Consider the following 27,954-nt stretch of genomic DNA (forward strand, 5'->3'; position numbering starts at 1 on the left):
TTTTTATTTCTTCTTGTCCTAGTGTTTCCATTATAATGTTTTCGGGGTAGAAATCTTCTGAGGTTCAACTATCTCAGTATTCAGAAAGAATTTCAAAAATTCCAGAGAGACAGTTGATTTCAATATTTATATGCACTCAAGTTGTGGTGTAAGCAAAGAATACTATGGAGCCCATTTTATTTGATGGGAAAACTATTTTAGACAAAATGTATTTATTGATTTTGGCCACATTTTTTCTTAATTAGAGTAATTTACTCAAATATACTTCGTTGTAATTGCTTCCTGTGTGATATTTACATATAAGGATTATCACTACATAACCCTTTTAATTGCTGAAATATAATCGTGAAAGCCAGAAGAGTACCTAAAACGTATTATCTTCAGTCTTAATTCAGGGCTGAAATTTTATTGCTCATCGTAATTGAAAATGGCAGGCTCATCTGTTTAATAGTATTTTGTGTTTTATATATAGCATTTTACATGTTCTGCCTACTTCTCACAACACACCAATGAGAAAGATAGGTAGCTATTATCCCCATTTTACAGAAAGGAAAACTGAGACCAAAAAAAGTAAAATAACTTCCCTAAAAATACATGGCAAGTCACCAACAGAACCAGGCTTAGAACTCAGGACTTCCAAACTGCCAACCCTCAATTTGTTCCTCCACTCTGTGCTGCCTCTTACTAAAATATGCAAACAAAAATATGTTAATGGAAATGTTAATACTTGCAAAGAGTAAATCATTTGTTAAAAATACACGTTAAGGAGAGATACTGTAGGAGTATTTTTTTTCTTTTATGTTTATGTAAGATATTTAAATATGGCCTGCCTAACTCAACACACTGAGTCCAGCTGGACAACTTTAAAAGTTGTGGAAGAAAAGGTTAACTGATTTCTCAGTTCAGGAACTATACGACATGAAGTCAGCATGGTAGTTTTTCTTGATAATTGTATGTTGCTGCCTGCTGCTCTACATTTTGACAGCCATTTCCATAGTTGCTTTCATGAACAGCAGAAATATTCTCTTTTTTTCTCGCTCTCTCTGTGCTAACAGCACAATCAGGCCTGCTGGAACAAGAAGCCTGGAGAGGGTTCTTCAAAAGCAACAACACTTCAAGATGCTGGTCTCCAGTCAATAATATCAGAGAGGGAGAATGTGGTGAAAAGGAAGTACGGTATTTTGCTGTCAGTGCCCTCCGACACTCTGTTAGCCAGTATTTAGGGGTCCTGCAGATTCTTTACAAATATGTCTGCTTTTTTTAATGGCATAATTGACTAGCTATTTTTTTCTGGTACACATTTTAAGCTATGTATTTATCTTAACTGCATGAATTTGTTTAGGGATTATGGAAACAGTTATTTTTCATTGAAAATATATAGAATTTTTTTGAGAGGAGGAATCTAGTTTGTTTGTTAATGATAGTTATTTTTCACAATATACCCCTACAAATTACAACTACAGAATTTTTTAAAACCTAATTTTAAACAGTATTATAACCAAGTCAGTTTGCTGCTTTAGAAAATAATCTGTAATCTTAGGTTGATTGAAACAATTTTGAAGTGCGTAAGAAAAGAAAGTAAAATTGACCCGAAGGCAACGTGTAGCCTTATTCAAAGATATTTTGCTTTAGCTTCATCGAGTTGTCGAACAGTATTATAATCAAAATAGCCTGAGCCATGAGGTATGCATCAGAATATAACCCATCCCAGTGTTAAGAAGGAGTTCAGATCCAGAGTTTAGGTTCAGATCCATCTCTAATTAAAAATTTTTGTACTGTATGCCGCACTATTAAACTATCATTTTATTGGCTAACTAAAATAATGTTATGTAAAGATTTGAGAATAATTTAAATTAATCCAAAAATGCCATACTTTCAGTGTTAGTAAACTGCAAATGGTCATTGAAATTTATAATATGCACATACATGAATAAATTTGCTAAAGGGAATTACTGAGTAGGCTTTAGTGTTTAGCAAATGTGTGATGTGACTTTAAGTTGATCCTTAACTCTTGGGTAAACCAGCTATGAAGAGAGAGCTCGATATCTGCAAACAATTGTTCAACACCATCTTGAGCCCACAACTTTTGAGGACTTTGCTGCTCAGGTTTTCTGTCCAGCACCCTATCACCATTTGCCCTCTGATTCAGGTAAGAAATGCAATAAAGAAATTGTCTTTCCATAGTGTTTAATGACACTTAAAATGCAGTATCCTTACTTATAAAATCTGTAAATGCCAAACTTTTATGTATTATGAAGACTGATCATTAATCTGAAAATGTACAAAGTGATTTTATATTTTCATATTTGAGCAGCTGTGTAGTTTATAACCACAGGAGAGTTGCCTTTAATTCCTTAGTTTGTTGCCTGACACTATGATTTGGCAAAATATTTTAATAGAGCAATCAAGTTCTATATTTTTACAATGAATGTTTATCACATGCTCATACTAAATCTCATAAAAATCTAGGTACATGTGACATTTAATCTAGGCTGCGGGCTGATGAATCCTTAAATATTGTTCCTAGACCTTCTCTAACACAGCTTTAGGGTGCTATCTTGCTGTAATGTGAAAGGTCAAATTAAAATGCCAACAAAATTTTGTATTCACCAACTTTATATTCTCAAAATATTAAGAAGCAACAAAATTTGTTTCAGATCCATTTCTTTTCTTCACAGTAACTTATCTTTAGAAGTCTGTTTTATAAGAAGGTACTGCATTTTCAGTTACTAATAAAAAATAATAATCAGTAAGAAAATGAGTAACTCAAGGCCTTCCTGTTCTGATGATGATTTCGTGACTCCTTATGATTATTTCATTTATTTTATTTCCCCTCTTTTTAGATCATTAAATATCAGTTCTGTTTATCTGAAGGTAAGACAAAATGTCCAAAAAAACCCTTTGTTTTTATTACTCTTACTAAGGCACTAAGCTTTTAACCAAGTTGTATGCAAACTTTCCTTGTTACCCTTGTTCACTCTAAAAAGAATTTCACGTTGATTGAGAAATTTCCTCTACATTTTCTTCAAGTTTTTGTCTTTTACTAATCCCAGGTCTGCATGAAACACTAACAGTGGTTATGGGATTAGAATAACTAATGGTAGACACAGTTGTTGAACTAGTAACACTTTTTTGTGTTGACCTTTTGTTTCTCAGCATGAACAAGTAGTACTGGATGGCAGTGGTGTGTTTTGTACCCTGTACTGTCTTGCATTGATGTTGGTAGATAATCCATAATGGTGCTGTAAGAGAGGAGAAGACGAATTCATAACACTTGAAATTTTGTTGTTGATAAACTTGGGTAATTTTAATGCAAAGTAAATCAAAATGCCACCATTTGAAAAGCCATGATTCACACATTTGCAGTCGAGTAAAATCAGTTCAGTTTTCTACTTAAAACAATAGATAGAAATCAAATGAGATTAGAATTAGTAAATCGGTACTTCTTTATATTTGGTTTTCTGACTGCAAAATTGTCTAAGATCTACAGAAATAAATTCTAAAGCACATGCTACGTTGGTCCAGAAAAGATTAAGGACATCTTAAAAATACTGGAAAAGCTTAAAAACACTGAGATTACTATGTTTGAAAAGATAACAATAAGTAGGGGAAGCTAAATTTAAAGACAATAAATGTTAAACTGAACAAATAAGCTAAATACAAGAAATATGTTAAAGTGACATGTTTTTTACACATCTCTTAATCGACCAGCAGACTTGATTGCTACAGGATATTGATCTATTTGAGATTCAAAACAGGGTTCGTAAGAAATTTAGAAATAACATTTATATTTACATTACTAGTGTTTGTTTAAAGAAAAGTACCCTGTGCTTCCTGTTCCCTAATGGTATTCAGTAGTTTTTCCACATAGGGTATGTCTACACTACCCGCCGAATTGGCGGGTAGCAATCAGTTTATCGGGGATCGATATATTGTGTCTCATCTAGACGCTATATATCGATCCCCGAACACGCTCCTGTCGACTCCGGAACTCCACCAGTGCGAGCGGTGGTAGTGGAGTCGACATGGGGAGCCACGGCTGTCGATCCCGCGCTGTGAGGACGGGAGGTAAGTCGAAATAAGATACTTCGACTTCAGCTACGCTATTCACGTAGCTGAAGTTGCGTATCATACATCGACCCCATCCCCTAGTGTAGACCAGGCCATAGTTGGAGTTGCCTTCTCTCTTGCGCGCGCGCGCGCGCTCTCTCTCTCTCTGTACTTACTCAAGCATTTGTTTTAATTTTATCTATTCACTTTCAGGTATCCCCCTGCACTAGCGAGTATAGTATGCATAATTTGTCTGGTGCATTTTTAGGGGGAAGTGGAGCATAACCACCTTCCTCTGAAGCATCGATTATCAAATGCTTAGTTAGACTAGTAGTCTGTTTTGGAATGGCAATTCCTCTGTTCCTTTTAAAATAATCTTACTTGATTTTCTCTAACTTCAGTTTGAACAAATACTTTTAAAACTTTATTTTAGGTTAAACATTTCTACCAAATGAACTATTTTTCCATGTCAATCTCAACGGGAATATTATAATTATTTTTGCATATGAGTTTATAAACCATGTGTGTACTGTATCTATTATAGACTTCATTTTTTAAAAAAAGTTAGACACAGTTTAATTTCTGCAAATAACTTGTATTAAACAAGTGTCTTTTTTATAAATATTACATATTTACATAGTTTTTATCCATGTTAATACAAATATGATAAAGCACTATTGCCATCTGTGATCAAAGAGCCCTGAGTACTTGGTTCTTTTATTAAAAAATTGAATAGATTATATAATCATTGTCTAAATAATAGTGGTCATTGAATGAAAATGAGTGCATCCTACACAGCAGTTACTTATTTCTGCTAGCTTCACATGTGCCAAGTAATCTGTAAATTATAAGAGAAACAATGAAGAAATCACTTTTTAAAATCAATTGGTTTTGAAATCTGGAAAATAACCAGGTACCAATTTGAGGGCAGATGGCTAAAACTAAATTCAGATTTTCTCCTCTTTATTCCAAGTAAATTAACAAATTTACTGAACCCTCTTCTTGTCTGACAGAAGTAAATCTCACTGTTCCAGGTAAAAATTGAAATCCCAAACCTGGATTTCAAAATGCTTTCCCAAAAGGATTCTGTAAAAAGCACTGATACAAATATAAGGCCTACACTATGTTGTTATGCCATTTACACACCATTAAAGCCAATGGAGTTATATTAGGGTTAAAACCATCATAACGGAGTGGAGAATTGGTCCCATAGGTTGAACTGTTTTTACATACAATTTCTCAACAACCTTAAGGATGCATCCTATCTCACTAACTGTTGTCTTTTTAGAAATTGAGTTAAAATATTATTGTATTAGATTTCTCTTAGAGTTTTTATAATTCATTTTAAAATATATTGACATGTCTTAATTCTACTTAACCATGTGGGATATTTGTTAAATTTGATATGCTTGATAACTCAGGATATATAATCAGAATATCCAATTTTTTAAAATGCTCACTAATTCCACAGTTTATGGCCATTCTTGACTAGAAGTAGGGGTGGATGAAGAGGGGTGCAAAATATTTTTAGGTTTTCAGTGTTCTAGGCCCCCAATTCCATTATTTTAATAATCTTATGGCAAATGTCTTTTTAAATCTAACCAAGATCCGCAAGACCAGTCATATGTTAGTATAACTGATGAAGATAGGCTTTATAAGGAGGCAGTGCATACAATTTCACCTTTTAGGGGAAAGAAGATTAAACTTATAGAAAGCATGAAGCTAAGAAAAAATCACCAACTGCTGTAAATAAATTTGTCCCTGACATCCTGTTGGTCAGTTTTGATGTGCCGAAGTTTTGACCAAATTTGAAAAACAGGGCAAATTGAACACTGTTGGATGATAGAATTGTGCTTCAACATACTGTAACTTTACTGAAGATGCAGACCTTAGAAAGAGCTGTTACCTTCATTATGGTCACTACAGTTGCTTCTTAGAAGGCGATAGCTGTGGCTGATGCTATGGTCTCCATCACCATAGTATCTCAGCACTTCCCAAGTATTTAAAAATTGAAGTAATCTCTCTCTCAGCCTATAGAAGAAATAGCTTGTTTAGCTTATAGGTGCTGGACTTGCAGAATAGGTGGACACACTAAAATGATTTTGTTTTAAGTGATCTTTTCCTGTGTTTGACACAAACAGAATAGAATGGCTATTTTGCCTTCATATTTGTCCTGCCTGTATCTGAGTCTTTGAATACAATAACCTGGGAGGTAGTAACAATAACCTTAGGTGAGCTAATACCGATCCCTAGAGTAAGACAGGTTTCTCTGATGCAGGGCAGGCCAGGATACTTGTCAATGTTAAAATCATGGATGTGGAAGGGCTTATTGACAATGTGAGGCTCAGATCTTTAGCTTGTTGCTGAAGAGTTTTTTCCCTTTTTCCTATTTTTCAGTCCAATGCCACGGACCATACTAGATAATTATGCTGATTCCTATAAACAGAGGGTTCCTCTAGCACAGTTCATTTGGTCGCAGTATTGTGTCATGAGATCAGTCTGGATCCTATGACCATTTAGCCCATGCCTGAACAGGCAGGAGCCTTTTGATCTCATAGAGAATAGTTTAGTGACTGAATGTTTCAAAACATTATTCACGTTCTTCCAGCCCTCTGTGCAGTAGATATGTATCCCAATTTACGTGTAAGGGAACTGGTGAATATCGAGGTTGTGACTTGTCCACCTTGGACAGAAGGCCATGAGATTTAGTATTTTAGTTATGGGACCAGGGATTAGGATGGAGGGACTAAGTTTTAATCTCAGTTCTTCCATTAATTCAATGTAACTTCATCTCTCTCTCTCTTCCCCTCTATTTTCCACTTACAAATGGTAATAAAGATGCTCACCTCTCTGTGGGAGGGGATTGTAAATTAAAATGGATTGTGATGTTTGAAATTCAGGAGCAAAGGTATAGTAGAACTGAAAAGGTTCATTATTAAGGCTGCATGGCTGGCAGGGCTGGGGAGAGAACTCAGGAATTCCCCTGCCTATCCCTGCTTTAGGTCAAGGTACTTGCAAGGATCATAATTATGGCTGTGTGTGACTAGAGTTTCCAGCCCCAGAAAAATTTTAATCTTTGATCTTTTTCATTCCAAATCTGAGCAAAAGACCGGAAATGCAAAATCTTCCCTAGAAAAGAGAATTTTGGAGAAAAAATTTGTTTAAGAACTGAAACAGAATTTTCAAAAAAATTCCAGGCCAGCTGCTCAGTCAGGCACTCTGGAACCAACCAACCAAAGTAGCTGGCCCTCTTGGAAGTTGCAGAGCCCGCCAGGTGGGCTGCAAGGGATCCTGGGCAACCTGGTAGGCTCATCCTGTGTACTGAATGAGACAGAAATCCAGTGGGAAAAACAGTTTGTGATCATGTAATTCAAGAGTATGTCTTAATACATATGCACAAGAGGGCAGAATTAAGGTTTCATGGGCATCCTTAATTCTGGCATTTCCTAACTTTTGAGTGCTTTGCAACTTTAATAGTGTTCTTTTAACATAGTTTTTGTGTGTATAATTTCCTAGGTTTTTAAAAAAGCAAACTGAAAAAACAAAAACTTCATGTGGCATCATATGGATACCTATATAGTTCATCAGCAGTATTGGAACCTTTAGATCCACCATACAGACCTCTGCCACTTGAACTAATGGAGTAATTGATAGCAGTAGCAGGTTGTCATCCTCTATGTGGGTGGGTCCAGCAGAGGAGGCATTGATAGCACAGGAGATGCCGGCTCCCTGTTGTCAGTTCCACTGCTTGTCTCCAGCCCAGCCCACAACATCTCAGAACTGCAACTGTAGGGAAAATCCAGCTTCACCCTTTCAGCCCAGGTCTGAAACATGTTCAGCGCAGATAAAATTTTCAGGGAATTTAGCTCCAAAGCTCTAGGAAGTCTCTACTGAGTATATGCAAACTGATTTTTCAAAGACTTAAAACTTGGGCAGATTTTCATGGGGAGCAAAAAGTACATCCCTGCAACAATGACTCCCCACCACCACCACCCTACTAAATTTCTAGTGCTGTTCCAAAGCATAGGAGTACTGGAATTTCTCAAAAGATCACTGGAGTTTAACGTGGGCAAAATTATATTTCTTTCTAGCCATCTTCTCAGAAATGACTGGACTGTTTTGGCTTAAACTTTGAAGAAAAATTCAGTCAAAGGCAGATCCCCAGCATGGAAAAATTACAGGCCAAATGGTTTTCAAGTGATAAACAACTAAACACAGGTTCTTATCATGGGAAGTGTTAGATAACAGGTGGTGCAACACACCTTGCCTATAGTTTCTTGGGAAAACAGAATTTTAAAATAGGGGTTATTTTTAATGTTTTAAAATTTTGGAGAGTCAGAATTGACCAGTGGAATGAGTTATATGTACGTGGATTCTATAGGAATTCATGAGGTCAAATATTGTAGATCAATAGCTCTTGGGTACACCACTTCAATCATTTTCAATTCATACAAAGGTGAAAGTATAACTATATTTCCCCATTTCTTACATCTAAATATATTTAGCAGTTGTAAAAATAAGCTTCTTTTCTTAAATAACTAACCAAAATAGCTTTTAAATTTGTCTTTAAAAAAATGAAAATATAACAATGAAAATTTTGGTTTCCAACTTTCCCATTCTCTTCACCACTAAAATAAGCACAACTGGCTGTGAATGGATTTTGAAGCTTTATTATGATCACTGAATATCCTAACCACCTAGCCCATCATACTACTTTAGTCTAACATGGTCAAGCATCATTCCTCTAAAAAAAAAAAAAAAAAAAAGGGGGGGGGGGATTACCCTTTGGTAATTGTCTTTCAAATTATTTGACATAATTGTCACTCAGTCATCTCTTTTTCTAATAGCATTTTCTGCTTCTATTTCATTTGTCAACTAGGTTCTTTATTTTTGTTTAGGCTTGCTATAATTTGAATAAATATATAAAGATGGCCAAAATAATATTTAGGGTATGTCTACACTACGGGATTATTCCGATTTACATAAACCGGTTTTGTAAAACAGATTGTATAAAGTCAAGTGCACGCGGCCACACTAAGCACATTAATTCGGCGGTGTGTGTCCATGTACCGAGGCTAGCGTCAATTTCTGGAGCGTTGCACTGTGGGTAGCTATCCCGTAGCTATCCCATAGTTCCCGCAGTCTCCCCCGCCCATTGGAATTCTGGGTTGAGATCCCAATGCAAAAACAGTGTTGCAGGTGATTCTGGGTAAATGTTGTCACTCAATCCTTCCTCCGTGAAAGCAACGGCAGACAATCATTTCATGCCCTTTTTCCCTGGATTGCCCTGGCAGACGCCATAGCATGGCAACCATGGAGCCCGTTTTGCCTTGTCACTGTCACCGTATGTGTACTGGATGCTGCTGACAGACACAGTACTGCAGTGCTACACAGCAGCATTCATTTGCCTTTGCAAGGTAGCACTGATGGTTACCATCCCTATTGCACCGTCTGCCATTGTAAATTGGTGATGAGATGACGGTTATCAGTTGTTTTGTACCATCTGCTGCTGTCATGGGTGCTCCTGGCTGGCCTCGCTGAGGTCGGCCAGGGGCGCATGTACAAAAATGGGAATGACTCCCTGGGTCTTTCCCTTCTTTATGTTTTGTCTAAAAATAGTCAGTCCTGCCTAGAATATGGGGCAAGTGTACTAGAGAACCAGAGAGCACAGCCGCTCCGTGTCAGAGCCCCAGAGATCCCGCAGAAATGATGAGCTGCATATCATTCTAGGGGGTGCCCCTGCAACAACCCCACCCGTTGCTTCCCTCCTCCCCCAACCCTCCTGGGCTACCGTGGCAGTGTCCCCCCATTTGTGTGATGAAGTAATAAAGAATGCAGGAATAAGAAACACTGACTTTTTAGTGAGATAAAATGAGGGGGAAGAAGCCTCCAGCTGCTATGATAGTCCAGGCAGGACATTAAAGGGTGAGGGGGAGGAGTGCAGCCTCCCGCTGCTATGATAGTCCAGGCAGTACAGACTCTTTTCTTTAGACATGAAAAGGGGGGAGCTGATAGAGCTCAGCCTCCAGTTGCTATGATGAGGACGGTTACCAGCCGTTTTGTACCATCTGCCGGGAATGACCGGGAGTCATTCCCATTTTTACCCAGGTGCCCCCGGCCAACCTCACCGAGGCCAGCAAGGAGCACTCACGGGCTGATGATGACGATGGATAGCAGTCATATTGTACCGTCTGCCACTGGGAAGGGGATGCTGGTGTTCAGCGCTGCAGCACCCCGTCTACCAGCAGCATGCAGTAGACATAGGGTGACATTGAAAAAAGGCAAGAAATGTTTTTTCCCTTTTCTTTTTTTGGCAACATATACCCTGAAAAACCCGGGGAAATGTTTTTGACCCTTCAGGCATTGGGAGCTCAGCCAAGAATGCAAATGCTTTTCGGAGACTGCGGGGACTGTTGGATAGCTGGAGTCCTCAGTACACCCTCCCTCCCTCCCTCCATGAACGTCCATTAGATTCTTTGGCTTTCCGTTACACTTGTCACACAGCACTGTGCTGTGGACTCTGTTTCATAGCTGGAGATTTTTTCAAATGCTTTGGCATTTCGTCTTCTGTAACGGAGCTCTGATAGAACAGATTTGTCTCCCCATACAGCGATCAGATCCAGTATCTCCCGTACGGTCCATGCTGGAGCTCTTTTTGGATTTAGGACTGCATCGCCACCCGTGCTGATCAGAGCTCCACGCTGGGCAAACAGGAAATGAAATTCAAAAGTTCGTGGGGCTTTTCCTGTCTACCTGGCCAGTGCATCCGAGTTCAGATTGCTTTCCAGAGCGGTCACAATGGTGCACTGTGGGATACCGCCCGGGAGGCCAATACCATCGATTTGCGGCCACACTAACCCTAATCCGACATGGCAATACCAATTTCAGCACTACTCCCCTCGTCGGAGAGGAGTACAGAAATCGGTTTAAAGAGCCCTTTATATCGATATAAAGGGCTTCGTTGTGTGAACGGGTGCAGGGTTAAATCAGTTTAACGCTGCTAAATTCGGTTTAAACGTGTAGTGTAGACCAGGCCTTACATGAAAGACTTAAAACTCTGAAGGGGAATTTAAGCTTGCAAATTGATAGCTATGACATCTGGAACACATTGCCAGTAAATTTATTATTTTAATCCATCCATTGTTGTCAGAATTAAATCTCATAAACTGCCATTATTCTTCACTCTTCTAGTTTTATATGTTCAGATGTAGAACACGCCTTATATAACATCTCTTCTTCAGTAAAGTCTGTTACCCACATTTTAAAGTTTTTAGATTATACATACTTACATTTTCTAATGTCTTTCTTCAGTAATTGTAAACAAAATATTATGCAACACTGGAGTAATACGTCAATCAAAATTGTACATTATTTTTTAAATATTTCTTTATCCAGTGTAATTGGTGGTTTTTCTTTTGAAAGTTGGTGAATGTTAGAATTCTCTTGACACTATAGGTAAAACACCATGTTCTGATTTATCCTTTGACTTACACAATATAGCTCAAATGTTACACTGATATTTTTCCCTGCTTCATCTTTTCAGCTGATTCCTTTTTTATGCTAGGTGTAATTCTGAGCATATTAAAAATGTGAAACAGTGATGGTGAACAGAAGCCAAGTATCAGACTTCCGTTTTTATTTTTCCTTTTAGGTTTTTTTAAGGCAGTATTGAACTGTTTTCACAAACTTTTTAAAAATAGAGTGATTGGCATGTGTTGCATTTGTACTAAATAAGACCGCTGGATCTAGGTGATTTTATAGAACTCTTTTTTTCTCTCTCTTTTTCCTTATAACTCTTAGTCGGTAAGTATAACTCCTGATTTCAGAGCTATTGCTTCATCATGCATACTAACCTGTCATTCTCTTTAACCTGTAGCATGAACAGCAGTTACATAATGAAATTCTATCTATTCTATCATCTGTGCTCATCCGTTAATGCCCTTCAACCTTTGCGGTTCATGTCTAGTGTCTCATACCTGTTACTTTTATCTTTTTTTCCCCCTCCCCCACTTGTGTCCACTCCTTCCTTCATCACTTCTTCATTCTCAACAAAGAAAGAAATGCTGTGATATTTCTTCTCCTTCTAAAACCTCCACTAGAAAGCACTGGCCACATCAAGGTAAAGGGCAAAGGCTTGAAACGGAAGGTCTTTCACGCTAGCTGTGAATGACATCCATGGTTTTCTGTTCTCTAATTCCCATGATTTGAAATGCTTTAATTCCTTGTAAAATGAGAGGAAGATAAAATTTCAAAAAACAAAGTGGGTGTGTGTTTCCCCACTTACATTTTTTAAAAGGCATAGTGAGTTAGGCACTATCGTACCATTCCAGATTGTTTGGCAATGCGGTACCTAGTTCATGAACAGAATTACTGTCACCAGCTGGGGAACAAATAACACAGTGCCTTTTCCTCCCCTGTCACTTGGGAGGGTCATGTCAGTTTGAACAACATGGGAAGTACTGTGGTCTGTTTGGAGTGGGCAGATGATGTATCAGACAAGTAAAACATCTGAGTTGTTAAATCAGTTTGGTTTATGGCAATATGTTTTAGGTACATACTTCTGACCTGAGTATGTGATTTCACTGACCACTTTAGGGCATCATCAAAATAAATTATATTCGGAGATTTATATGTGTAATAAAGTGATCCCCTCTATGCATTGAGCTTACGTTGAGGAGTGGTAGCCTCAGTTTTGATTGTTACATCTATATTGTAGAGAAGAGGCCAGGGAATGGGAAAAATACAGGTTGAAATTCTGGTCCCATCGAAGCCTATTCAAGTTTTACCTTTTGATTTGAGTGGGATCAGGATTTCACTCATAATTTCTACAGGCCAAAATTATCAGTAAGGATTCCGGTAATGAGCTAAATCAATCTGCCAGGCTGTGCTACAAGTTAATTATAATTAGTTAAGTCTGTTAGAGTTGAGAGAGTAATGGAGTTTGTGGTTTGCTGGCAATTCTAAAAATTCAGGAAAAAATTGTTTTGAGTCGAAGTGAAAATAGAATTCCTTGAGTTGTTGGGGGGCATTGTTCTGTTTTTTGTTTTGTAATCAGAAAAATTGGGGGGAAATGAATTGGATCAAAAACTAAATGTTTAATTTCAACCTCAATTTTTTTGATTTCAGACATTTTCACAGAAGCAAAGGCATAGATTCACAAAATTCAGGGGATGAGCAGGGGGAAGGAAAGGCCTCTTTTATAACTCTTAGTTCAGTGGTTAGGGTACTCACATGGGATGTGGGAGACCCAGGTTCAATTCTCCCCTCTGCCTGGTGTAGAAAAGGCACTTGAACTTCAGCATCTCCACAGTGCAGGAGAGTATCCTAATCTCTGGGCTATGGGATATTGTGCTGTGGATCTTTCTCAATCTGTTCTGTTGAAGCTGTTCCATTTATTATAAATAGTCACTGGACTGGGGACTTACACTTCAGTCATCTCCCACATCCTAGGTGAGTCCCCTAACTACCAAGCTATCGAGCAGAGGTCCCCAAACTCTAGGGCATGTCCCTCGTGGGCAGGGAGGAATGTTCGGGGGCATGGCTAGGGTCCAGGCCAGGCCCCACAGGGGACAGGGAGGGAGGGCCGCCCCACCACAGCTCGAGCCAAGGCTCCGCTTCCACCCCTGCTCCCAGTGTCAGCCCCCTTATCTCTATCCACATCCCCCCCTCGTGGAGCTGCAGCCTTGCTCCTGGCCCCAGCTTGGGGAGGGAGCGGGCACGGACAACGGTAAGAGGAGGCACAAGGTAAAATGTTTGGGACCTCTGCTATAGAGTCTGCTGGCCTGTTGGTTGTCATTCATAGGAGCAATCCATAGTCATTGGGCCAGGGAAAGAGAGTGAGAGTGACTTGATAAGCCAGGTGGTTAAACCTAGAATACAGGAGATGCCAGTTCAAGTTCCTGCTGCAAATACTACTTAAATATTTATTTTAAAAAAAAAAAGTAGAACAGCTTTAACAGGACAGATTGAGAGAGCCCCACACCGGAATATCCTATAGCCCAGTGGCTAGGACAATCACCTGCAAAGTTCAATTCTGCTGATGAAGTGAAGGGATTTGAACCTGGGTTTCCCATATGCCAGGAGAGTATTCTAAGCACTGGCTAAAGCAGCGGCTCTCAACCTACAGGCTAAATGCAGCCCAATTAGCACACAGCTATGGCTCAGCTGTTTTACTTTAAAAAAAAAAAATTGAAAATGTGCTGCTCTGGTCTGGCAGGGGGCGGGGCTGGCTGAGGGGGAGAGAGCATAAGGCAGCCTGCAGGAGCATTCCTACCAGCAGGAGGCTGATGAGTGCTCCTGGGGGTGGGGAAAGTGGGTCTTTGGGTGGGTTGGGGGGGGCTCCTGGCAGTGAGGGGGTTGGGTGCTGGAACTAGGGGTTTGCAGGGGTGCTGCAGCACCCCCAGGTTTTAGGTGGGGTTCTGCTCCGGGCCAGGTGCCTCAGGTCCTGGCTTCCAGTCCATGCTCAGCACTCTGCTCCAGGTCTGGTGCGGGCAGTCATAGCCACCAGACACGGTAGAACTCAGGTCCCAGCTGCCTGGCTTCCCATGGCAGGGTCTGGGTCTGGCTGTGCACTCCCACACAGTAGGATCTCCAATCTGTCTGCTCGGCCCCACGCAGCGGGTCTGGGTCCCAGCTATCTGCTCCTGTGCCCAGCGCTCGGCTTCTGGCCCCGCTCTCTGAAGGAGTCTCTGGACACGGGGGCGCTGGGCATAGGGACTGTGGGGGCAGAGGTGTTGGGAGGGGTTTGCTGTGGCTCTCAACCTACGGCCCACGTAACGTCCCACAATTATAAACAGGTTGAGAACCCATTGGGCTAAATGTTATAAGGGACATCCTCTTCCCCATCCCTCCACATGTTTTGTTAATCTGTTACGTTGTTTACATGAAAACGCCTGAAATCAAAACAAAATATTTCAAGTTTTGACATTATCTAAACATTTCGAGTTCTTCAGTTTGGTCAAAACTATTTGGCAAATTCAACACATCACTGATAGCTTCAGCTGACCTGAAACTGCATTTTTTTGGCTAATAAACTATTCAAGGAAGAAAATTCACCCAACTCTGTTCATTGTAGATGCTTAAGAGGGACTGATGAACATAGTTATAAATCTCTGCACACAGAAATAATTAGAGAGAACGCAACTTTGAGCCCACATTTGTTACTTTTTCTTTGGCACCATTTTGTGGGAAAGGATGTTGAGGACGGAAGAGTTGGGTGGTGTGGTTTTCATAATGAGCTCTCGAAAAAAGTCTCTGAGCCCACTGAGGGTGCTCAGGTAATGAGTTGCCTTTTGTAATCTGAAATTCATCTTGTTCCTTTTACAAAGAAAATAAAACATGTAGCACATCCAATTAGTAAGATCTGTTCAAGCTTCTGCCTTCTGTGTCTGGAGGAATTTGTCTTCTGATGCTTTTTACTAAAGATTAGGTCCTACCAATGGGGGCCCCTCAGTGATCCCCTTCTCCCAGTTCTTCCTTTTCAGTTGCTTTCCTAGAATTCACTGCATACTTACCAAGCTGTTAATCCTTCACATTCTGACTGCCAAGTGAATTTGCTTTCTCTCTGGTTATAGTGTGAATAGTAACTCTCCATCCTTCAAGAAAGTTGTCCTGTTTGCCCTCCTGACAAGGGGAATGGTGTTGCCCATTTCAGTCCTGTCTCATTGCAGAGACTGAGGTTTACAGAACCTTGTAGCCTAGACAGAGTTTTTGGCATAGTTTTTTCTCTAGGGGTTAATTTGTTCTGTTGCTACTTTCATGTTCAGTGAAGTCTCCCACAGTTGGTAAAGGGTTAGTATATGCTGTGCACTGATGGAGTAGCTCCAGTTCCATCTGTTCCCTGTCTGTAGATTTCCTTGCTGTGAGTGAGGAAGACTGTACTAACAAGCTTGGTGTCCTCTGCAGGCTCTTGCCCAGAGACCCAGCCAGACGAAACTCCAGCAGCAATGCAGGTGGATGGGACCGATTTAGCCTCTCCAATGTCTCCTCGGACTAGCAAGAGCCGAATGTCCATGAAACTTCGCCGCTCCTCTGGCTCAGCTAACAAGTCCTAAACATTAAGAAACCTGCAGCTTCCTAGTAAACAAGTAAACAGTGATCAGCAACCCCCTAGTGCACTGACTCTGCTTTAAGTTAAAGGAAAATGTCCTTGATATGTGTCTCCCATAGCCAGCACAGCCTTTTCCTGTACATTTATTTTAGACAGCAACACTGGAATTTTATTTGTAATTTAATATTTTAGCTTTTGTTATTTTTTTAAATAAAACTCCAGGCTGCCATATTATTTTCAGTGTAGTTTCTTCTCTGCACTTTTTACCTTCCAGGATGATGATGTCTAAAGTAGCCACTTTTAACCCTGTTGTTAACCTCAAGCCACACACGGAATTGGAAACTGCAGTCTTATTACATTTTATTTATTGTGCCCCCATTGCAATTTTCTTTGTAACAGAAAGAAATAAATATGTACAATTTGAAATGAATGTACAATTTTAAATTGAAAATGCATTTGTAACGTCCTCCTCAAATGTCACAGATATTGTTAATGCACAGGATATGTACAGATTATTTATGTTATAAGAATAAAATACTTAAAATAAATGGTCTTTTAGCATTTCAGAGTTCAAATGAGAGAATTTGCTAGCAGCACCAACTCCTTCACTATATAATGTATCATTTCATAACTGTGCAGGTGATGCCATAACCTATGCCCAAATACCAGAAAAAAATCACTGTGCTGAAATTCTATTTATGCTTGGCTTCCAAATATTTTTATAATGTTTGCTTTCTAAGTGGTATCAATAGTAAATTCTAGTCTGTTCTGAAGCTGTGGCCTTTATCATCAGGCTGCTGGATCTAGATCTATATTACTCTTTCTTACATAAAAGCACTTTTCTGATGTAAATTCATTGCTACAGTGATGTGTACTTTTGAAGAAAAGGGAACATGCTCCAGGAGTCTGACCTGAAATGGTGGCTTTTTTTCTAACCATATAGGTGTAGATTAGTACACATTCCACCCACCCAGAGATATTTTCCTACAGGCGATGAAATGCTCACATTTGTTTTGAGTTGGGCATATTCTGTTATAATGAAATGTAGCATGGCATTGGTACTAACGGCATGTGTAAATATATCATAAGGCAACAATAGAAATATAAATTACGTATTGTCATTCATGTAGTATCTACAAATTTGTAATGGTTAAGGGAAGACATGCTATTTAATAATACAATAAAATTATTCTTACCACCTTCTTTATATTATTCATTCCTCTGCAGAAATTGGACTCTTGTTATTCAAATCAATGAGAGTGGCTTAGTCTGTTATCAGATAAATTAGAGGGTTTGGGAAGGGTTGGTGTGATGTGTGATTTTGTTTTCATCCTTACTAAATTTGGTGTAAATTCTTAGATCTCTAGCCTTAGCCCCTTGTAGTGCTTCCAACACGCATCCTCTGAAAACTCTTCCCCAGAGCCACTAGACTAATATGCAGTACCTAAAGCAGGTCAAATAATACAAAGCACCTATGAGAACATCTTTCTGTGTGAGCTGTGTGCTCTTAGCTAGTTGCAGGAACAGCATTTGGTGGTCATTATATGGTTATAGTCTGTTCTTAGTTCATTATATTTGATTGTACGAGCAAAGATTAAGGCTGGTGGTGCAATAGCCTCATTTATTAAGTGAGTTTCTCCAAGGGAGAATTTACTTTAAGGAAATTAATTAGATTTGTTTAAAACCCCCCTTTAGACTTTTGATACTTTTTAAAAGCCTTCCTGGAATCCCAAATTACCAAAGCCCCTTTTGTTTCTCAACAGATAACTGCAAAGATGCACTTATGTAATAATAGCACCGTTCAGATAAGTTCTGACAAAAAGTGTTGTTGAGCTGGAAGTTTTGCTTCAGCAGGAGTTTTGTGTGACAGTTTCCCCCTGTTTATAGATTGACTCTTCTGAGTTCTTGGGCCAAACAAGAGAAACACCCCTCTCATGCATATTTGTACTCAGGAAACTAGCATTGTATCTTTAATCTTTTGTTATACAAGTCTCACTACTCCATGTCTTCATACTTTATATTGGTTTATAAAGAGATACTAAACTGTGAAGAAATAATTACTGTAGAGGAAGCCAATCCAGCTATTTTAAATTGATTCTTCTGCTCATTTGAGAGGGTACAGGAGCTGATTATTTTAATCCATTAGTCTATACAAAATCACCTGCTAACCCATTCCCCAGCTAGCTTCAGGAAAAGGATTAGTTTTGTTTTAAATACTTTATTCAAATATCACTTTTGCCTAAGTTACCATCCTATTTTGAAATAAGTATTTGTATGCAGTGATTCAAGAGGAAATAGCACTATCTTTGCACTCTGAATGTGATGTTCTAAAACATTCAGACAGATCCCTTCAATGTGAGGAAATATATTGTCAATGCACTTATTAATACAGAGAGAGACAAGGTGGGTGAGAGAAACTTATTTTTCAACAGGCCACTTCACCTTGAATGGTCCCTTAGAATGTGTGTTAACTACTTATGCTAAACAATCCGTTTCAACTTATATTTAACTGTGACATAGAGAACCTTTCCCAGACCTGAAGAAAAGCTCTTTGGGGCTTAAAAGCTTGTCTCTCACTAACAGAAGTGGGTCTAATAAAAGATGTATCATCCACCTTGTCTCTCTAATATCCTGGGACCCAGATGGCTATAATAGTGCAAACTTAATATTGTGTGTCAATATAGGAGGGGTGCTTATCTGCTCTTTAGCAACATCCTAGAAGGACTGTGTTGACTTTTAAGCTGGCTAATGTTCACAACATCAGTAGAGGGGATGGAGTTTGAGTTAATTGAGAAAGAGGGGATTCAGGATCATAGCCGCTTGGAATCCTGGGTGCTGAAATGGATCACTTACAGGCATCCTGTGTGATGATTTTGTACTGATGCTCTTTGCCCTGGATAGAACACAATGCATGGAATGTACCGATTTGTGTGTAGTGTTGGTCAAGCTAGCAACCCACTAAAATAGCAAAAGTTTTCCAACCTCCAGTTGTTAGAGAGGAGCGTTTCGTCTACACTAAATTTTCTAGAGTATACAACATACAGTGATAAGAAAATGCGCAAATAGCTAACAAACGGTTAACAAGTCATATTTTAATAACCAACAGCAGACAGTACGTTAATTCTCCATAAGTATTGCTAGTTATATAGGACTTGACACTGACTTAATATGAACACTTAACTTTATGTACTTTAATACAGGATACAGCGAAGAAAACATAAATTATTAAATTTGTGGAGCTGGGGCTTCTATTAAAACAGTTTAACTAAGCCAGTCTCCTGTTTCACGAAAAATAATACTCTTCTTTTTAAATAGGATATGCAGCTGTACTTCTATCCTGGGGGAGAGACTACAGAAGATTATTTACTTTCACATTATCAGTAGCCGCTTCCCCAGCACTCCCCACAGCCAGCCCGAGGTTTTTATATTTGGATAATTTTCATCTTTTCAAGCATTATATAAGAGCTCTTCAAAATACTGTTACTAACTTTCAGTGGTAAGGGGGCCATGCCTAGATCCAACTCCCCAACTTTACTGAAAATATGATGCTTGTCACTAGTTCTCTCTCACTTTTTGGATTCACAGAATATACATTGCAGTCTAAGTCCATTAAGGTAGCAGGGATCATTCGTAGTCAACTTGTGGTTGACTTATTAAACTTTTGGCATGATGGCAACAGGACTTTTCGTTTGCTGCCACTTGGCAGCCTCTCCCCTGCCCTTTCCTGATTTTTCCTTTGTAGACATGTATGCACACACTGCGACTTTCCATAGGAATTACAGCTTGGATAGGATTCGTTTAGCTCACCGGTGGTTTTGAAGAATCCTATCAAATCAACTATTTAAACTACAGGAGAGTCATTAACACTGCAGACTACAACCAAATACACCCTTTCCCCCGGGGAGCACTAGACATTGGACTCTGCGAGGTGACAGTTCAGTCCCTATGAACGAGATTCCCCTGCCAGCGCCCGTGCCTTCCCATGCCCTCTTACTCATTAGCAGCCTGGTCTGACCGCCATCTGGAGCAGAAGGACCTGCCTGTTCTCCGTGGGGTGGCACTTGTTGATGTGCCTGGTGAGCCCCGGCGAGCTGAAGAAGGTAGCAGGGCAGTGCTTGCAGGAGAAGATCTGCTGCTCCCCTTCCGTGGCACTGCTCTCGGGCTGCACCATGGGCAGCAGCAGCTCCTCCCGCACGGCGTGCCACAGCCGGTGCTTGTCCCTGATGTCCGCCGAGGGGAAGTGGGCCCCGCACAGGTGGCAGGGGAAGGTGATCTGGCCCCGCTCCAGGGGGCTGTAGGCCGCCGGCCGGGGCGCCTCGTGGGTGCTGAGGTGCTTGCGCAGGTAAGCCTGGCGGCGGAACTTCTTGTGGCAGTAGGGGCAGACGAAGACCTCGTTGCCGCCGGGGATCGGGCCCGGAGGGGCCGCCTCCCTCAGCCCCTCGCTGCCCGCCCCGCACAGGGCGCTCTGGCCGGCGGGCTTCAGGTCTCGGCAGCAGGAGCTGTCCGCGGCGCTGGGGTGCTGATCCTGCTCGGGCGGCGGCTGGCGCGGCCCCTCGGAGGCTGCGGGGCGCGGCTCGCTGCTGTTCTCCTTCCCCTCAGAGGGGCACGGGGCGCCCGAGGGCTTCTTGGCGCCCGGGCCGGCGGCGCCGGCGGCGGGGCGGGGTTTGTGCCAGCGGCGATGCGAGGCCAGGTTGGCCGGGCAGCTGAAGATCTTGTGGCACTCGGGGCAGCGGTACTCGACGCGCACGATGCGCGAGCAGCGGTGCTGGGCCAGCGCCAGCGGGTCCGCGTACTGCTCCTTGCACAGCTGGCAGATGAACTCGCCCAGCGGCGTGCGCCCGCCCGCGGGGGGGCCGGCCCTGCCCTCCGGCCCTTCTGCCTTGATCCGCAACCCCAGCACGGGCGACGTGGTCACCTCGTCGGCGAAGCTGAGCTTCCGCAGGGCCTTGGGCTTCTTGGCCGGCGCCTTGGCCCGGGGCGGCCGCTTCAGCGCCGGGCAGAGCGGCTCCTGGACCAGCCGGCCGCCCGGCGCGGGGAGGGGCGTGCGGGGCGGCAGCAGGAGCCTCTCGGCAGGCGGGAAGGACTCGGCGGAGGCGGGCGAGCTGAGGCAGCGCTCGAAGAAAGCCTTCCTCAGCCCCGCCGCGCTGCAGGCGCCCCCCGCACCCCAGGCGGCCGGTCCCTCGGGCGGAGTTGGCCGGCAAGTGGCTATCCCAGGAGCTGGCTCCGGGCTCGGCGGCGGGGCGACCGGCTCCCCCTCCTCCGGAGCGGCTTTGGGGAGCGGGGACACGGGTGTGCCGGCCAGCGGGGGCTCCTGGGCGGGGGGCACCTGCAGAGGCTGCTGGAGGTCCCTCTCCTGGCGGCGCACCCTGTAGGAGCCGCCCACCCTCCTGCTCCGCTTCACCAGAAACCCCCGGGGCATCTTCCCGCGTGCGGGGCGGTGGCGAGGGCCAGGGCACCGGGCTGAGACGGCAGCCCCCCAGGAGCGCTGAGCATCGCGGCGCCGCCTGCCCGAGGTGCATTTATACCTAAAGGCGCCTATCGTTTGCCAAGGCGTCATCCTCCCTTTAGCAAAGGGCGGCCAATGAGGAGTTGGAGCCGCCGCTGGATGAGGGAGGGGGGAGGATGGGCTGGGAAGGGAAGGAGCCTCGAGTGTGTGGCGGGGGCTCTAAGTCCTGGCTAGAGGGCCCCTCCGAACACCCTCCCCGCTAGAGACAGAGGGTCTGAGCTGGCACAAGGCGTCCAACGCGGGCCAGAGCCCACGCAGACTCTGCCCTTGGACCTTCATGGTCCCTGCCTGGCGTTTGGAATGACACCAACCAATACACCCATCCAACGGGAGAGAACCCCCTTCTAGCCGCTCTGTAGCTAGACCAGCTTAGCTCCCCGCAGCCCAGCGCTGGGTGTGGGCTGCCACAGGAGCCCCAGGTCGCTGGTCTGACGGCTACCAAATGTTATCTTGACTAGAGCCCCTGGGAGTTCCAGGCAGGCTCTCGGCGACTTACCCTACACTTCCCAAGACCATGGGAGTCACCTTACGGGAGCTTCTCTTGGAATGACCGTTCTTTAAAGCTGGGGAGTTGGTTAAGTGAAAGAAGCAATTTCTCTTCCCTCTAAAATCCTGGAGATTGATCGAAATGAGTGAATTCCACGTGTTTATGTCCTGACTGTAGCTGGTTCTTCGGTGTATCTGTCTCGCTATTGCCTCCTTCCTCGGGGCCCCACCATCACTTAATCCCTCTTCTGCAAGGCGTTTGCCTCGTGGACTAAGACATTTTAGAGCTTCTTATAACAATGGATCAAATTCATATCCCCCGTCATCAAGTGCATCCTATGAGGTGAATTTAGTCCATCTCACATCAAGAAAAGGGATAAATTTAACAGGAAGTCCTTCACTCCCAGCCTTGCAAGATGTCCTCTTCCTGAGAAGGTAGGTGAAATATATCGATGTGGGGGTCGTTTTCTCTTTAATTACCAGGTTACCCCCATCTAATTGACATGTCTCTAGTCTAGATCTAGTTTGCTAAGTTAGGTTTTTATTCCTACCCAAAAAAAAGGCAACAGGAAGCACATCCATTTACACATCTCCCCATTCCAGCGCTCCTTGGGAAAAGAAGCACCAGGACTTTGTAAAGGTGGAGGATTGGCTTCTATGTGTGTTAAAGAGATGGTACCCGCTCGGCTACACTTGACTTGTTCAGAAAGTTAACTATAGGTTTTTCCTCTGTAGCTCCTATGAGGTCCATCCCACTAGATAGTGCAGGGTTGGTGGTCCCTGTTGTACATTTGTTAGAGCTTTGTCCAGTCTAGTTTGAAATGATCTAAGCTGTCTGCAGTTGCACTTTGGGATGGAACTGGGGTTGTGTGTCTGTCACTGTGTTTCTCTTCACGGGTATTTCCTCTACCGCCAGGCACCAGCACTCTCATTACCATACAGCTGCTGGCCTGCTTGCTGCAGCTTCACACTGTTGGAGAGAGAGAGGGATGGAGCATGGAGATATGGGACCATTTAATGCACTGAACCATTGGCTTGTGTTTTCATTTCAAACCATGCCTTCTAAAAGCTCCAGGGGAAAGGGCTTTTATCTGTCAGCTACCGCACCTTGGTAAATTAAATCCCAAGAAGATTGTGAAGAGCTACAAAAGGATCTCACAAAACTGGGTGACTGGGCAACAAAATGGCAGACGAAATTCAGTGTTGATAAATGCAAGGTAATGCACATTGCAAAACATAATCCCAACTATACATATAAAATGATGGGGTCTAAATTAGCTGTTACCATGCAAGAAAGAGCTCTTGGAGTCATCGTGAATAGTTCTCTGAAAATATCCACCAATGTGCAGTGGCAGTTCAAAAAGCAAACAGAATGTTGGGAATCATAATAAGACAGAAAGTATCATATTGACTCTATATAAATCCATGGTACGCCCACATCTTTAATACTGCATACATATGTGGTCGCCCCACCTCAAAAAAGATACATTGGAATTGGAAAAGGTTCAGAAAAGGGCAACAAAATAATTTGGGGTATGGAACAGCTTCTGTCTGAGGAGAGATTAATAAAACTGAGACTTTTCAGCCTGGAAAAGAGACAACTAAGGGGGGATATGATAGAGGTATATAAAATCATGACTGGTGTGGAGAAAGTAAATAAGTAAGTGTTATTTACTCCTTCTCATAACACAAGAACTAGGGGGTCACCAAATGAAATTAATAGGCAGCAGGTTTAAAACAAACAAAATAAAGTATTTTTTCACACAGTGCACAGACAACCTGTGGAACTCCTTGCCAAAGGATGTTGTGAAGGCCAAGACTATAACAGGATTCAAAAAAGAACTAAATATGTTCGTGGAGGATAGGTCCATCAATGGCTATTAGTGAGGATGGGCAGGGATGGTGTCCCTAACCTCTGTTTGCCAAAAGCTTGGAATGGGCAACAGGGGATGGATCTCTTGATGATTACCTGTTCTGTTCATTTCCTCAGGGGCACCTGACATTGGCCACAGTTAGAGGACAGGATACTGGGGTAGATGGACCTTTGGTCTGACCCAGTATGGTCGTTCTTATGTTCTTATGTAAAAGGTCAAAATAGTAATTCCTTCCCCCCACAATTAAATTTTCCTAGCAGAAATTCTAAGATGTCTATTCCTTTTACAGTTCTAATCCAGCTAAAGTAAAGTAAAATACTTCTAATAGAACTTCTACTAGGCACAAAGGGACAAAAAGATTAAAATTAAAAGACCTTCTAACTTCAAAGTGTCTGTGTGACAGAAGCTGTGTTAATTTGCGAGGGAAGGAGCAGGTTGTGCAGGTGGGATGCTCAGTTACTATTAGGGACAATTTGGCATGTCTAAATGAAGATAAAAGGTGTTCCTTTAAAACTTATTAGTTAACAGGCTTTAAATAACATATTTTAAAATCATAGTGTAGACAGGGTATGTATTTTGTGATAGCGTCTAGCCATGATTGAAATTCTGTATGTCTGTCCTAATGTGAGAATTCATCTGTGATTAAAGAGAGAGGCTGTGTGCATAACTGCAAGAGTATAACTCTCCTCAAGTTCTAGGGAGTTCCTTGACTATCTGTGTGTTGCGGGGAGAAGAGGAGAATTATGCAGGATTGAGTTGCTTCATTTCATCCACATCAGGTTGGTTTTTTTGCAAAACATTCCCCATACATACCCCAACACCTTATTCATGGCCTTGTATGTGTGATGGACAGTTTGTGAGTATAGCAAATAGAGTGGTAGTGCTGTTTGATAATCCAGTACAGGTCTGTCGCATCTTATGCGCATTTAATATGCGCCATTTCAGCTTTACGCGGTTGGCAAAACAAAAAACAAAAAAAAAGAAAAATAACAATTTTAATACTGTACCTGTAGTGCGGGCGATTCTGCCCACCATTCAACTCAATGTAATTTTGATTATACACAGTTTTCGCTTTACGCACTAACCGTGGAACGGAAGCCCCGCGTAAGATGAGACTCGCCTGTAATCATTTTCCCTTAGAAATGCTGTTGTCTGAAAATAGAACAAGGTAAAAGTGCAATGATAGAATTATATGGGGAACAATTGTTTAAATTCTCCCTGTCTTCGGCCCATGCTATCAGTTTCTCACCTTCTTGAACACTGGAATTGACTCATTTATCTAAAATCATTTTTTAAAAATAGGGTATTGGTACCCTGTGATATACAAGAGGCCAGACTAGATTATCTGGTGGTCCTTTCTGGCCTTAAACTCTATGAATATATCTACCCAGCAACTAAGCACCTGCAGCTGGCCTGTGCCAGCTGACTCAGGCTCACGGGCAGGGGTGGCTCCAGGTACCAGCGCAGCAAGCGCGTGCTTGGGGCGGCAAGCCATGGGGGGCAGGCTGCCAGTCGCTGTGTGGGCGGTAGTCAGGCAGCCTTCGGTGGCGTTTCTGCAGGAGGTCCGCCGGTCCCACAGTTTTAGTGGCAAATCGGTGGCAGGTACAACAAAGGTGTGGGACCGGCAGATCACCTGCAGAACTGCCACCAAATCTGCGTGACCAGTGGACCTCCCACAGAAACGCCGCCGAAGACCACCTGACTGCCATGCTTGGGGCGGCAAAAAATATAGAGCCACCCCTGCTCACGGGGCTTAGGCTGCGGGGCTGTTTCATTGCTGTGTAGACTTCTGGGCTCAGGCTGGAGCCCAGGCTCTAGGACCCTGCGAGATGGGAGCATCCCAGAGTTTGAGCTCCAGCCCAAGCCCAGAAGTCTACACAGCAATGAAACAACCCCATAGCCTGACCCTCACAAGCCTGAGTCAGCTAGCACAGGCCAGTCTATGACATCCACAGTGAGAGGTGAATTGTATGTAGACCTAGTGTGTGTGAATACTGTATAATGTATGTGTAGCATAACATATGACAGAGAATGGCAAAATGAAGGGTTGTACATGTATTTCTAATTAAATTATGGAATAACATAGCTTGTCAATACAGTAAAATACAAATGATCCCCTGGTGAATGTTCTTTAGCCCGGAAAAAAATTATTATGGGGTATGTGAAGAAGAAGGGGACCAGTGCAAGCAGTGCCTTTAAATCAAGAGCTTATAATAAATAGCAGAAAGGATGAGGTCTTTTGGTCAGGTGCAAGTTCAGAGGTTTCCTGTAGTGATTCATAACACTAAATCCATATTTCTCTTGAATACATGTGGTGATGGTAACATGATGAATACTTCTTACTGTTAGATTCTTTCTCCTTCTCTCTTTCCCCTCCACTCTTTATTACTGCCACTTGTGGCATCTTGTCTTAAATGGGATTGAAAACTGTCGGGGGACAGAGAACATATCTTCCTATGTGTTTTACAACACCCAGCACTGTTCTAAGTGAGACCTGTCATCTCTACTATAATACAAGTAGATTATTCCATTAATTGATCTGATAGGAAATTTTTCCTGATATCTGGTTTGACTTTTCCTTTTCTTAGCTGCCTTTCCTTCCTTCGGTCACTGTAATTAGCACTTTCCCATTGTACTTGCTACTGAATAAATATGCCTCTTTGATATTGTATCCCCATGTTATACCTCTCTTCTAAACTGTACATATAGAATTCTTTCAATTTCTCCTTATAAATAGCCCGTCTAATCATTCATTCACTCTTTTAAACTGGTAATGGTTTGCTACCAATATTTAAACAAAGGATTGTCATAAAATATGTCCAATTTAGGTATAGATGCTACAGACAGCAGGGGTGAGAACTGGGCAATCTAATAATGTGTTTTCCTATTTAAACAACAAAAGCTTCTCCATCAATAAGCAAGAATGGAGCTAACACCAGTTGGCAAACAAATGTATTAAGTGCACTTGCTGGAAATCTATCATTTTTTCTCCGAAAACAATACCTGATTCTATTGATAATGTAACTGAAAGTTCAACTGGTATTACTTGCAGTGGAAGCAGGAGTTGAAAATCTTGCAAAGGGGTAGGTCTGGAGTTATCCTCCCAACGGAAATATTTAGAGTATTACTCCTAAGGGCATTCTGTGCCAAAAAAATAAAAATTCTGGCCACAATATTTTAAAATTCTGCAAGTTGTATTTGTTAATAAATAAATGCAGAGGCTCCAGCATGGCAGTGGGGAGCACAGGCCACTGGCTGCATGAAGGTGGGAGATCACCCTGCAGCTCCCACCCCCATGACACAGACTCAGTGGTGTGGCTGCACCCAACCCTGACACAGCAGAAGGCCTGGTCCCTTGCCCTTCTGTGCCAGGTACACCAGGTATGGGGCAGGCAGGCTAACCAGGCAGGATCCAAGTGTGGAGAGGCTCAGTGTGGGGGGATCCAGGTGTGGGGTGAGAGGATTTTGTGGGGGACAATATGGGTGCAGGCAGCTCAGTGTGTGGGTCTAGGTGTGGAGGGATCTGGATGCACACAGGTTCATTGGGGGGGTTCCAGGTGCAGGGGCAATAGGACTCTGCAGGAGCTTCCAGATTAAGTTGGTTAGGGCTCAGCGGATAGGTCTGGGTATGGGGGTCTCAGTGGAGGGGTCTGGGTGCTGGGGAAGTGGGGCTTGGTGAGATGGGGGTCTGGGTTCAGCTAGTTGGGGTCAATGGCATGGGTGTGGGGGCACAGGAGGTGCAGGGCACAAAGGTGGGGGTTTGAGTGCAGGGAGCTCAATGGGGGTTGGTCTGGGTGCAGGGGTGGGGTACAGAGGCAGGGGGTCTGAGTGAAGGAGGCTCCAGATGCAGGAGTTGAGGTTCAGTGTGGTGGCTTTCAGGTATGGAGGGAATGAGAAGGTTCTGGATGTACCAGGTGAGGCTTGGCAGGGGTGTCTGGATATGGGAGGTCCAGATGCCCTGAGGTTGGGTGGATGGGAGAGCAGCTCCC

General features: G+C 42.6%; 2 protein-coding genes across 10 annotated transcripts in view; one reads left to right on the plus strand and one right to left on the minus strand.

The window, feature by feature from the left end:
* Positions 1–17,293, plus strand: part of RALGAPA1 (Ral GTPase activating protein catalytic subunit alpha 1) — a 258,521-nt gene extending 241,228 nt beyond the window's left edge. For 7 of the 9 annotated variants that reach the window (XM_039534629.1, XM_039534621.1, XM_039534630.1 and 4 more), the window contains 2 exons: positions 2,025–2,149; positions 15,955–17,293. In XM_039534629.1, coding sequence (XP_039390563.1) covers positions 2,025–2,149; positions 15,955–16,103 — 274 coding nt within the window. In that variant the 3' untranslated portion in view covers positions 16,104–17,293. Of the gene's footprint in view, positions 1–2,024; positions 2,150–2,843; positions 2,875–11,850; positions 11,854–15,954 lie in introns of all 9 variants that reach the window. The other 2 variants (XM_039534623.1, XM_039534622.1) reach the window with 2 other exon arrangements.
* A 1,485-nt stretch (positions 17,294–18,778) lies between these two features.
* Positions 18,779–21,594, minus strand: INSM2 (INSM transcriptional repressor 2). The gene has a single exon (XM_039537613.1). The coding sequence runs from the start codon at positions 21,516–21,518 to the stop codon at positions 20,097–20,099; it is 1,422 nt and encodes a 473-aa protein (XP_039393547.1). The 5' UTR covers positions 21,519–21,594; the 3' UTR covers positions 18,779–20,096.
* Positions 21,595–27,954: the final 6,360 nt, after the last annotated feature.

The sequence above is a fragment of the Mauremys reevesii genome, linkage group 4 (assembly GCF_016161935.1).
Source record: "Mauremys reevesii isolate NIE-2019 linkage group 4, ASM1616193v1, whole genome shotgun sequence".
Taxonomy (NCBI): Eukaryota; Metazoa; Chordata; order Testudines; family Geoemydidae; genus Mauremys; species Mauremys reevesii.

Excerpts from the sequence above, each read along its gene's own strand:
- INSM2 (XM_039537613.1), bottom strand. The coding sequence starts at position 21,518 with ATGCCCCGGGGGTTTCTGGTGAAGCGGAGCAGGAGGGTGGGCGGCTCC.